General features: G+C 36.9%; 1 protein-coding gene across 1 annotated transcript in view; it reads right to left on the bottom strand.

Moving 5' to 3' along the window:
* Positions 1–944: 944 nt before the first annotated feature.
* The window catches only part of LOC126007211 (cytochrome P450 4V2-like), a 56,474-nt gene continuing 44,294 nt past the window's right edge, over positions 945–13,124 (bottom strand). Inside the window, exons 11-14 of the mRNA XM_049772687.1 lie at positions 8,189–8,291; positions 3,399–3,533; positions 2,550–2,729; positions 945–1,193 (exon numbers count right to left, since the gene is read on the bottom strand). Coding sequence (XP_049628644.1) covers positions 1,030–1,193; positions 2,550–2,729; positions 3,399–3,533; positions 8,189–8,291 — 582 coding nt within the window. The 3' untranslated portion in view covers positions 945–1,029. The remainder of the gene's footprint in view (positions 1,194–2,549; positions 2,730–3,398; positions 3,534–8,188; positions 8,292–13,124) is intronic.

The following is a 13,124-nucleotide window of genomic DNA, read 5'->3' on the forward strand; positions in this document are numbered from 1 at the left end:
AATAATTTCTTTCAGATTAAATATCGAGATTCAAGATATAGTACAGTGAAAAAGGAACTTGCCTGGCATGAACCAAGACAGGCTTTATTCCCAGCATTACACATGGTCCTTGGCACTGCATACAGACTCCTTTGCCCCTCCAGGAGTGATCACTGACTGCTGACTGCAGAGTTAGAACTAATCTCTGAGCTCTTTGGGTGTGACCCCAAAACAAAATGACAAAAACAGATGGAATATATAGGTGTATATATATATGTGTTTTGAAGCAGTAGTAATAACTCATTAAAAACTTAGAACTTAAATAAATGTTAATATCTGGCTTTTATCCATTAATTTGCTTTGGTTTTTTTGTTTCAAATTTGTTATGTGCTTATTTGGGGACCAACATAAATGAATTCTGTTTTTGTATCAATAATTAGGTAATAGCTCTGAAGATGAAGAAAAACTAAAAATGCTTTTGGTAGATGTGTTCTTAAAGTTGAGGACAAGAAAAAAACTAGGTCTAGGAATTAAAGGAATCCCTAATAGAAATTAGGGAATTGTCATTGTGTTTCTCCTAAGGAAATACTTCTGATAAAAGCAGTTCGGTCACAACACTAAGATTATTATTATTATTTGTTTTGTGGTTAAAGCCTTTTTTAAGCATCTTGTTTAAGCACCTTGATTACAGACATGATTGTATTTAGGTATCAGTAATAAAAAGAACCCCTCCCTTCACCAGTGCAACATTCCCATCACAATACCCCTCACCACCATCCCTCTTCACCTGTATTCAAGGCAGGCTTTCTAGTTTTCTCACTTATTGACATTGTTATGATAGTTGTCAGTGTAGTTATTTCTCTAACTGCATTCACCACTCTTTGTGGTTAGTTTCATATTGTGAGCCAATCCTTCCAGCCCTCATCTTTATTGTCTCTGGGCATTAATACAATAATGTCTTTTATTTTTCTTAAAACCTATAGATGAGTGATACTATTCTGTGTCTATTTCTCTCCCTTTGACTTATTTCACTCAGCATAATTGATTCCATCATTTGTTTTTCCTTTTTAGCTTGATCCAGATGCCATTAGCTGGACGAATAACCAACTTTGCTATCAGACCAAGTTCTTCTCTTTTCTGGGTAGATTCTATCCAGAACTTCCTCAGGATGCAGGAAAGAACAATCTTTTCTTCCATCATGGCAAATTTTTGACCTTTAAATTAATGTGAATATAGCCTCTTTAAATATAGGTATACTCAAAAGCGAAAAATTACTGGTTCTACTTATTGTGAGTTTTATGTTTTCACTATATACCTAAGGACATCAGAATCAATTGAGATACTTGTTAATAATGCAAAGTCTTGAGTACTCATTCCAATTCCTACAGTACAACTAAACATCTGAAGTATACCAGGGGCATTTATGTATTAGCAATGCCTGAGATGAGTATTGGATATTGAAGTATTAGAGTCCTACTTTTTGTTGATTTCTTGTTGTACTTTTAGTTATTTTCTATAGAATCACCAAATATATTTTTGATTCTTCAGTTACATCAGACTTCATTTTAATAGTGTCTATATTTATGTAAATAATATCCTAGAGATACTAAAAGTAAAGTGTTTTATATACATCATGAGTTGCTTCAATTTTATCTACATACTTCAACTGGTATAAGAAGTCATTATTTTGGGTTGCAAAATGCAATTGTTAAAAATAATCATTAAAGGTAAAATTTAATGCACATTAAATTTAGATTAAACAAAAATTTGTTATGAAATAAAATTTCACAATATAAAATATATTTTATTAATCCCAAATCTACATTTAATGCTTACAATATAACTGAATATTCATTTCTTATCACTGAATTTTTTCTCTTCAAATTCTTATTGCTAAGCCCTAGTACTTGAGGATGTGATCAGATCTGGAGGGTCTTTAGAGAGCTTAAGTTAAATGAGTACATACTTTTGGACTTCAGTTCAATATGACACAGGCTAATAACTTTTAAAGAAAGTTACTGGGACACACACACACAGAGGAAAGGAGACTAACAGAGACATAAGAAAAAATTTATCCAGAGGCCTGAGTGGTGGCACAGGTGGTAAGACCTTGCCCATGGTAGCACAGACCCTGGTTCGATCCTCTGGTGTCCCATATGGTCCCTCAAGCCAGGGGCAATTTCTGAGCACATAGCCAGGAGTAACCCCTGAGCATCATCGGATGTGGCCCAACACCCCTCCCCAGAGAAAAAGAAAAGAAAAGTAAGAAAGAAAAAAAAAAGTCTATCCAGATGCCAGAGTCCTCAGGGAAACAAGTTTTGATCAAGGCCTTTTCCTTTCTAGCTGAGAAAAAGTAAATGTTGGTATTCCTGCTAACAAGTCGACAATTCTTTGTTATGGCAGCCCTAGGAAACCAATACAATACATGACAGAAATATTTTGAAACAATATAGTAGTGTGAATTGGAAGGAACCAACTCCAATATTTAAAAGAATTTTAAATGAGACCTTTTCATTGCAAGGACTTGAGAGAAACCCACAGCCTAAAAGATCTATTTGATGGATACCTACCTATACAGTTTCTGGGTCCAGCAGAGAAGGGTACATATGCATATGGATGGCGTCCTTGTGAATTCTCAGGAAAGAACCTTTCTGGCTTGAATTCCTCTGGATCTGGGAAGTACCTTGGATCTCTATGCAGTGCATATGGAGCAATGACTACCTCAGTGCCTTTCGACAACTTGTAACCAGCTGTCAAGAAATAGTCAAAAGATTTGAGAATGAAACATGAAAGAAAGACATTTAAAACATCCACTCTTGGGGTGGAGTAATAGAAAAGTGGGCAGGGCTCTTGCCTTGCAAGTGGCCAACCTGGGTTTGATCCCAGACATCCCATATGGTTCTCTGAGCACCTCCAGGAGTAAGGAGCCATTAGCTTCATTGAGTGTGTGGCCATAAAGAAAAGTTGTGTCCACAAACAAAAGTCTACTCTTGACCTGGTATCATGGGACCCCAGTTTATTGTATGCTTGAGCTCTAGCCCTGGAATGCTGATCCAGTTAGCCAGGTGCCACCACAAGTAGTCCCTGGGTCTCTTTGAGCAACACTAAAGAGCCCTGACCTACAAAAGTCAGCAAAAAACTCTACTCTTGGACTGGGGAAAGACTTCAAACAGTGAGAGCACCTGTCATGAATGCTCAAAGACCAAGTTGGAACCTTGGTATCCCTGAACTTAAATAGTATAGCACTGTTAGGCCCGAGTTTCTATCGATTGGACAACTCACTCCAAGTGGTCCCAAAGTCCTTTAAGCTATGTTTGGAAGCCCTTCAAAATAATAATAACCTGTACATTCCCTATTATTCTATTTTAAGTATTTTAGAATCCCTGGAACTTACTAAGTCCTTCTTTCTAAGTACTTACCAATTTCACAATCTTCACTCAGCTTGCGGCCAAATAAAGGCACAGAAGGAAACAGCCGAAGAGTCTCCTTAATAACACATTCTAGATACTTGAATTTTCTTAGGTCCTCCATTGTAACAGGACGATCAGACTTCCCTGGTGAAAGAGAATTTAGGAGGTAACAATAAAAAATACTTGGGTTTAGGACGATGAATATCAAAATAGTTGCAGGATATCAAAGTAGAATGCAATAATCTAAAGAAAGAATGTCAGGTAAGTAAAGATCAATTGGAATTTTGATGATTTTACATGACCAAAAGAAAATGAAATAATATATTAAATAAGAGAAACCAGACATGAAACATCACACACTAAATGGTTCCAACTGCAGAAAGTGCTCAGATAGGGAAATCCATAGAGACTGAAAGTAATTTAGTACTTGCCAGTGTCTAACAGAAGAGAGAATGATGAAAAGTAGCTGATTTGTGGATAAAAGTTTTCTTTTGGGTGCTAAAGTGTTTAGTGTTCAAATAGAGGTAACAGTAACACACATTGAGACTATAGTACAGTAATGTTTTTAAATGTTTAAATTCGAGTACTGTATTTGCTGGCATATAAGACGACTTTTGAAACGAAAAAAAGTCAACTGAAAATCGGGAGTCGCCTCATACAACAGAGTATATCCCGAAAAATGTTTCAATAAGCCACTAAACGAAAATCATCTGGATATTGCCACGAAATGAATTTTTCAACTCGACCCTGCACCAATCACTGCAAGGCTGCTCGGACCGCCTCTCTAACTCAGCCAATCTAATCAGGCTTTTGATGCATGCAAATTAGAGAATGTTCTGTACTCGAATCTACACTGTAAAAGCCTGCTCAGATTGGCCAGAGTCAGCGAGGAAGTCTATTACAGTATACCCTTTGAACCTTTGCTTGTTGTGATTGGCTCACTGTGGTACATACAGTTGCAGCACTGGAACATTCTTATACAGCGAATATAGGCCTAAACCTATGTTTTAACTGTAAAATTAGGGCGTCCTCTTATACGACCAGTCATCTTATACGCCGGCAAATATGGTATTTAGAGACCCTCTTGTATTTTTTTGGCTTATTTTTTCTTTTTTTCCAAATGACCTCCAAGTTCCTTTACAACAAAATCTACACTGCCTCTTGTTTCCAGATCAAGAGATTACCAACTTCTCTGGACTTTTGACTTTATAGAGGAATAAAAACAAAAGAAAAAAGCCACAGTTCATACTGATGAAATACAAAATGAAATAGAAAAGCTAAGTGAACAAGCTAATGTGGAGATCTTAAAAGCTAAAGAAAAGAGAAAGAATTTCACCATTTGTTAGAAGTTGAAATGACCACCAAGCCCCCAATTTTTGGTGTTAAAATTTGTCAGCCACCCTGGAAGTCTGAATTGTTTGGGAGGACGAAGAGATACTGCTTTCCTTGATGAAAGTGATTAATTTGAAAATAATGAATCAAGTTATAGAAAATATTTTTTATAAAAAAAAATAAACTAAAATAAACCTCCTACAGGGACCAGAGTGATAGTATAGCAAGTAGGGTTCTTGCCTTGCATGTTACCAATCTGGGTTTGATTTCCAATATCTCACATGGTCCGCCAAGCATTGCCAGGAATGGCTCTTGAGTGCAGAGCCAGGAATAAGCCCTGATCATCACTGGGTGTGGCCCCAAAACAAAGATAAAAAGAGATTTTAAATTTTTCATAAAGAAAGAAAAAGTTCTGGTGCTGAAGCAGTGGTGCATAGTGGTAAGGCATCTATCTTGCCTGCCCTAGCCTAGGATCGAGAGCAGTTGTATCCCCCAGCAGCCCATATGGTGCCCCAAGGCAAGAGTGATTTCTGAGTGTATAGCCAGGAGTAACCCTTGAGAGTCACCGGGTGTGACCCAAAACAAACAAACAAAAAAGTTCTAAGTGCAATAGTACAGGGGAAGAGCAATTGTCATGCATTTGTTCAACACGGGTCTGTCCACTGGCACCACTTATGATCCCTTGAAAATAATGAATCAAGTGCAGAGTCAGGAATCAGTCCTGAGCACCTCCAGATGTGGCATAGAAATTAAAAAATAATTCTTCTTAATGAGCGTTTTGATCTATCTTTAAGGTCCACTGAAATAAAATGTAATTCTGGAAAACATTTGACAAGACATCCATGTCTGATGAACATAAAGCCAGCAGAAAGAGGTAGTTACTGGTGCTTTAGTTACCAGTGTTTCTGAATTGGGGTTACTGGACATTCTCATGCAGATGAATCGGGATAGACATCCAAGGCAATAGTTCATCAAAGTCACAATCCAAGTAAGTTTCTTACATGGATGATGAAGGGAAACAAGAAAAGAAAGCGAAAAGGAGGAGGAGGAAAAGAAGAGGAAGAATATGAAGAAAATGAAGGAAACAAATCTTGGAAGATACGGGTAATAAAGGGTGTTACAAAGGATGTTACAAAGGATGATAAGAGAATGAAGACAGAGATGTAGATGAGGATGGAGGGAGGAAAAATGAAGGAGAAGATTAAAGGAACATTGACGAATTCTAATATTTGACAAATTTCTCTGGTTTCCTTTTTTTTTCTTTTAGATTTTTGGGCCACACCCGGTGACGCTCAGGGGTTACTCCTGGCTATGCATTCAGAAATCACTCCTGGCTTGGGGGACCATACGGGACACTGCAGTCTGTCCTAGGTCAGCGCATGCAAGGCAAACGCCCTACCACTTGCACCACCGCTCAGGCCCCAATTTCTCTGGTTTCTAAGAGAAACTTATCATCTTTCTACTCTCCTCTTCAGTCAGTCAGGCACCCTGTTTTTGAAGTCTTTTTTAAGGGAAAATAACCATGGTTCTCAAATTACTTTGTATGAGGGTGTAGAAATTCTCTTGAGTAGAGAATAAAATGTGAAGAGAAAATATTCTACTTATCTGTCTCTAAATGCATATAGATGTCTTTATTTGAATATAAAAAAATTACCATCTACCAATATGTATCTTTTTATGTGTTGAAATGTCTTTTTAGCTTAAAAACAGAAGTATCACATATAAGCAAAGGTGCATTTAAGTTTTTGTGTAAGTGATGTGGGTATTTCCAAAACAAATTCTTTGACATGTTTATAAATTTAGGGACTTAGAAATGTGTAATTTCTAAATGAAAAATTTTAAGTGTAAAGATAAATATTGAAAATTTGAAAATTAGCATATTTAATTAAATTGAAAGGGTAAAATAACCAAAAAAAGGTTAAAAAAACAGATAGGACAACATCTGATTGCAGAAAATTAGCACCACACAGAGATTCAATCTCAATAGGATAGGAGTCAATGTCGATACCTTAAACTCTCAATTATAAGTAAGCAGAGAACATAGACACTTTGTACTGCATCAAAACAAAATTTGTATACAAGTTATTTACAAAACACATACATACAAAACTGAAACGTTTACTTTAATAAAAATAAAATATGAGCATCAGGGAGATAACTCAAAGGATTGTGCATATGTTTTGGAGGCCCTTAGTTCCATTCCCAGCAGCACCCTAAATACCCCTGGAAACAAGTCCCAAGGAAGAACTCAGAAATGATCTTTAAGAATTGTTGAATTGTGAATCCATACCCAACAAAATAGAAAACTAAATTAAACTAACATGAAGAGCTAATGATTTCTGATTTCCACATCTCAGGTCAAGAGCACAGAGAGAGCATCTCTGTTTCCCCAAAGTCAGAGCTCAAAGTACTTTTTTCAATAGCAAAACAAAATTTTCTGTACTATCGTCTCCCAAAGAGACTTAAAGATACTGACTTTTGGGATTCTCTCATGGAGATCATAAGGAACTTCAGATGTACCATGAAAATCCTAAAACCCAACAATGATACATATTTTAGTGACCCACTCAGATTTGAGGAGACGGCCAAGGGACCAAGATATTTGGAGATTACCTTTATTGAGAAGGGGGTGGGAGAGAATGAGGAAAAAGAGAATGAAAATAAAAAATAAATAGAAAACAGGAAAACCAGGAGCATAACACACAATATATGGAACAAAAATTTTTTCATATAAAACATACTATCTTAATACTATCTTAATATAAATAAAATATTTGAGTGATGTGGTCAGATACTAAGAAATCCTGACAGAGTTCACACTTTGTTAAAGCAGCAACAGGAAATTAACACTTTCAGCTCCCTTCTCCCTTTCCTCGTACCTTGAAGATAAATATGAGATCTGGAACAATAACCAAGAAGAAAATAGGCAAGATGGTAAAAATGTCAGAAAAACAGAGCACTTACATCTCTAGGTACCATCCCAGACTTCTTACATGTAGTCTGCATGTTGTGTAATAAATAGAAAGTTCTGTTCAACAACTCACCCCATCCTTTCTTTCATTTGTGACCAAGTATAGTCCCTCAGGGGTATGGAAACAGTTTTCCTTGTCCCTCTTACTAGTTTTACCTGCTTTACTCTGCTTCAAGTAACCACTCTGCTTTTCTCTCATAGCATACAACCTGTGTCTTGAAACCTTAAGTACAAGTGTCTGCTTTGCCTCTCAAGCAGAGAGACTTGTGAAGACAGTCACACTGACCTCTACATTCCCAGCATCTAATCCCCTACAATCACAAGGGAGGCCATGGGCATATAGGCATATGTCTGCAGGTGATCAGAGATCTACAGAGGGGAAGGGACTGGAAGGGATCCCATAGGTCTTCTTGAATTCCCTAAGAAGCAGGAATGACTGACACTGGCTTGAGGAAATATGGTCCCAAAGTCTAACTGCTGAAGGGGCTGAACATACCAAACACTTCCTCCAGCTCTTTGTCCACTTTTTTCTGGACTTCCGGATAAGAACCCAAGAGGTACAAGGACCAGTTAAGTGCAGCTGCGGTGGTATCATGGCCCTGCAGATGGAAGGAGAATAGCTTAAGAGCAGAGATTAAAAGCAATCTACTATCCATTGTCTCTGGCTTTGACTGGTGCAATGTGATTTATGAACCTAATCAATTAATTCTGTCCTGCATGTCCTCTCAGAGAGAAACTAAACAATTCCTGAAAGGGGCCATATATTAGGGACATTTTAGTTTTAACAACATTTTGCTTATTTTACTATACAGCACTAAAAAGGATATAGCCAGCAAAGGTAGAATTCTAGTTTTGTTATTGTTGTTGTTGTTTTTATTTAAATGCTAGTACTAGTGGTACTTGAGAACTGCATGGGCCATTTCTATAGGTGCCAGAGTGTGGAACATGCAATGCTTGGACTGAGGGTAGGGATTTTACATCATGACATTTGCTCTGCTATTTGAGCCAATTCCTCAGCTCCTCAACTTTTTCATTTTATTTGTCTATTTATATATTTTTAAAAATTAGAGGTCCACAGGGTGTGTGATAAAAATGTGCCCTGGATCCCACCCCCCACAAGAATATCTTAAAAGACAATGAGGAAGCCTATATTTCCTTTATAATTCGAAGACCACTATAATATTACCTCTTACCCTGTTTATTCCCAAATGTAAGGGGATAAACATCACTTTGTTCCCTTAATTACTTTTTAAAACTCATTTTTATTTATATTTTCCTTTATATATGTTAATATATATATATATACACACACACACACACACACACACACACAAAATATTGGTTTTGTTTTCTTTTTTTCATTAACCACTTGTTTTGGTTCTGCTAGGTACAAAAACCTACAAGAAAAAGTCTTGCCTGGGATAAAAGCTCAGTTTAAAACCAGGGCACAGAAATGATGGATCCTGACACTCTCACCCCCAAATGCACCAGCAATATAATATAGCACCATTTTTTTTTTGCAAAGGCATTCTAAAAAAGGGGAAATTTTACATATAGAAACAAGCTCTTATATACTAGGGATAAGAACTCATACATTTTACAATACAGGGGCACCTCCCAACTTGAACATATGTCATATGATCCTAACTTAGACTCCATGTGATTAGACAGTGATTGTCCAATCTTGAACACTAGATCTCAGACATAAATCTGACACGATTCTCTGCAAAAACCCAGGAACCAAACTCCCTCTGAGACATTCTTAATACTGCTCGGACACCAATATGCACCAGTTTTGATATGACATCCTGACAATGAGGAAATGTCAACAACTAGGCCTAAGAGCAGGTTGTCTTAGCTCACTACTGAACAATAAGATGAAATCAGAAGACACGTCATCCTTTGATCTGTGCAAAAGCCAAGATCGCTAACTACAGAAGACTGACTGTGACAACAATGACTGAGCAGAATTTATTCTGGGACCAATAATAAAGATCCTAGTCTAGGCTTTAGCCTACAACCTATACAACAACCAAGATCACTAATTCTAGAGGTCTAGCTGAGACAAATGCAACTGAGCAGAACTTCTGGAAATATAATGAAAGACTCTATCTGTTGGGGACTGACTTGTTTGAGGACATTTTGCTGTTCTCTCTGCCATAGCCCAGCTTTTCACCTAAAAGCTATATGCAGTCTTGCTGTAAAATTTTGAGCTAAGAGAAAAGAATGTAGCTGCAGGACATAATTTAGCTCTTAGCCCGGAGGAGAGTAAAAACTGCCTGGTACAGTTATCAGAAACTAGGCCCCATTCCTTAAGACCACATTCCGGAGTAATTTAGGCTGTTATCAATAAGTATATGCTATATTGTCTGTTCAAGATCACTTAGGCAAGCACATCTTGCACCACCTCCTGATAGTAAGCAATTAGGAATGCAGCTGGAAGGTCACTAGAAATTTCCATGGAAACAGCACGTTCAGCATAGCTTGAAGGTCATCCAGCCCCTAGCCCACTGCCCACTTCCTTATGAGCCTTCGCGCCAAAAGTATGATTGACATCACCTTTGTACTGCCCCTTTTCTCCTTCACTATTTAAGAAGGAACTGTAGCCAATAAAGACCCTTGAACAGTGAGACGCTGCCTTGGGTCTTTATTATTAACCTCTCTCAGATTTTTTACAGTGTGGTTGTTCTTCTACTCAGCAAAATAGGAGTGCAGTCGTCTGAGAAGCCTTCCCAGCTAATTCCTGCTGGCCGGGTCCCCCCTGGGGGGTTTCTGGACCCTGCATTTTGGCGCCCAACGCTGGGCTCGAAGATCACCGCCACACTCCGAACGACTACAGGTCGGCGAGTCTAGAGCTCCTTCGTAAATCGCGGAAATTACCTCATCAGGGTAAGCGTTGAAACGAGTTAGCCTTAATCAAATATTTAAACTGCAGTTTTTCCAGTCGTTCCGATCGCCGCCCCTGATTGGCTTTTGGGGCTTAACCCATAGGATACGCTACCATGGGTAATTCTTTGAGTACTGAACTTAAATTCATTAAATATATACAGTCTGAGTTGAAAGCCAGACATATAGAGGTTACCAAAAAAGATATTTGTAATTTCTTAATATTTGTTCATGATGTTTGCCAAAAATCTAGTGTTCCTGGGCTCCCTCTCGCTCTAACTCTGTCTCTCAGTTTCCTTCCTCTTCTGACCCTTCATCTTTACTTCTGCCGCTGCACCCTCTGTGCAAAATCCTAAACAGCCCTTCACTTCCCTAGCTTCAGCTCTGTCCCTGTTCCACCAACTCCCCTCCTTAACCAGCAATTGCAACAATACAAAGCCTTTAATTGGAAAAGCCTCACAGCTGTTTCAAGCCGTGTGACCCCAGCCCCTTACACGCTCTCCTGATTGAAATCTATTGGGGGCGGCGCTGTCTCCCCCGCTGAAAAGCTGAACTCTTGCAAAGTTAACTTTTTCTCCGCAGTAAAATCTTTCCTTCCAGCAAGCAAGCACACATTCTAATCTCTGAGCTCATCGCTGGCTTCACCTTAAAGGGACAGCGCCCATTTTCCAAATCCCAGCTTAAACCCGGTTCCACACGTAGCAACAAACTTTTGCTACTCCCCCCCCCCCTCTTGGCCATGCGGCAGCTTCAGCAAAATTCAGCGAGCAGGGCGAAAACCTCCCATCCCTTACTATACAAATGCCTATCTTCCCTCAGGCTTTTATAATTGTCTCTCTGGTGCTACAACTGTTCCCTTTTCCTGAGTTGGGATGCCTAAGTTGAAATGTTTTTCTAAATATAAAGGCCACAGTTGGTAAAATTAAAAAGTCTTAAATGTGTTACAAAATGTCATAATAAGTTTAACCTACGCAAAGGTGACGTACCTGTTTTTAAAACTAAGTTTCTATGTAGCTAATATGCAAAAAAAAAAAAAAAAAAAAAAAAAAAAAAAAGGCCCGCCGTTTTTTTTTTTTTTTTTTCTCTCTTCCCTGCGCTGTAAGCTCGGCCTCTAAGCTTTTAAAGGCGCAGTGTACATTTTCCAAACCCTAGCTTGTCAGCAGCTCTGTGCCTGAGTCACTCTCCAAAGTCTGTGTCACAGCAACAGGAAAATAACAGCAATAAACACCCTTGTTCATGCCTCTCAAAAATTTTAAAGTAAGGTCATAATTCTGTTACTTGTAATAACAAATTATCAGTAAACAAAAAACCTTTTCGTGCTTTAAAACTTAAACAAACACACAAATATTAAAATTTAAGTCTTTTTTAAAATTATTTTTAATCTTAAAAGTATATGAAGTTTGTAAAATAGTTCATGTCATGGGCATTTTTTAGTAGCTTAGGCTCCTTAATCTGCATTTAAATATTTCTTATATTTTGTCTTTTTAATTGCTCTTTCCTTCCCATGTTTGCCATTCAAATCTAATAGTTAAATAACATTTTGTAACATTTTTAACTTTGTTTTTAAGAACCTCTGCATTGGGAAAAAAAGCAAAACTCCTTTGTTAAAATTACTGCACATGTTTAGAAAGTTAATTTTTTAAGAACTAAAATAATACAAGTGAGCAAAATAAGTTGGTCAGCTTTCCTTAACAATAATGTATAAACATTCCAAAACTCTAAGCTAAGCCTAAGCTCTTTTGAATGCATATAAATATAGCAAAATAGCATTGCCATTTGAAAAACTTAAACCAAATAATCTAAACCTTAAAAGTGGTTAGGCAGTTCAAATAGTGGCATAAAAGCCATTTCAATAACAAAAACAATATGATAACTAGTTAAATAAATTTGTTCATAAATTATTGTTCATAAACTTAAACCTTAAGTAGCTTTATTTCTTTTCTTAATTTCAAGCTTAATTTTAAACTCAAAGGTAAGTACAAATAATTTTGCATTTTCCAAGTTTAATCTTAAGTTGTCTCTGTTCATGTTGTGGTTAGCCCTTTTTAAAATAATATTGTTAATTAGTATCATAAAAGTAACTAAATTTTATAAGCAAATTAACAAGTATTAAAAATAATTTTGGTCTTAAGCTCTAGGTGTGTAAATGCATCAAATGTCTTTAACTATATTTTATAATGTCTAAACATTTTGTCAATTTGGTATCTAATATTTTTTACAAATTATTCACTTTAAGTCTTCAAAGTAAAAACAGTTGTTTTTTAAAGTCAGTTTTTTATACCTTTAATAATCATAGTTCATACTCTTGTGTTTAATCATAAAAATTTTAACACTTTATTACAGCTGTCTTACTATTCTACTGTAAAACCAATTTATAACAAACCTGTTCCTTTACAGCAAATGATATCATACTTCAGAGTGCAGACTCCTTCTACAGTGCTCACTAAGCAATTTACTTAACAAAATTTTAACTGCTAACATTTTACTTTATGTTTTCAACTTTAAATTACAATTGTTTTAAAAATGTTTTGTGTTAAAGCTAAACC

This window comes from Suncus etruscus, chromosome 4 (genome assembly GCF_024139225.1).
Source record: "Suncus etruscus isolate mSunEtr1 chromosome 4, mSunEtr1.pri.cur, whole genome shotgun sequence".
NCBI classification, from domain to species: Eukaryota; Metazoa; Chordata; class Mammalia; order Eulipotyphla; family Soricidae; genus Suncus; species Suncus etruscus.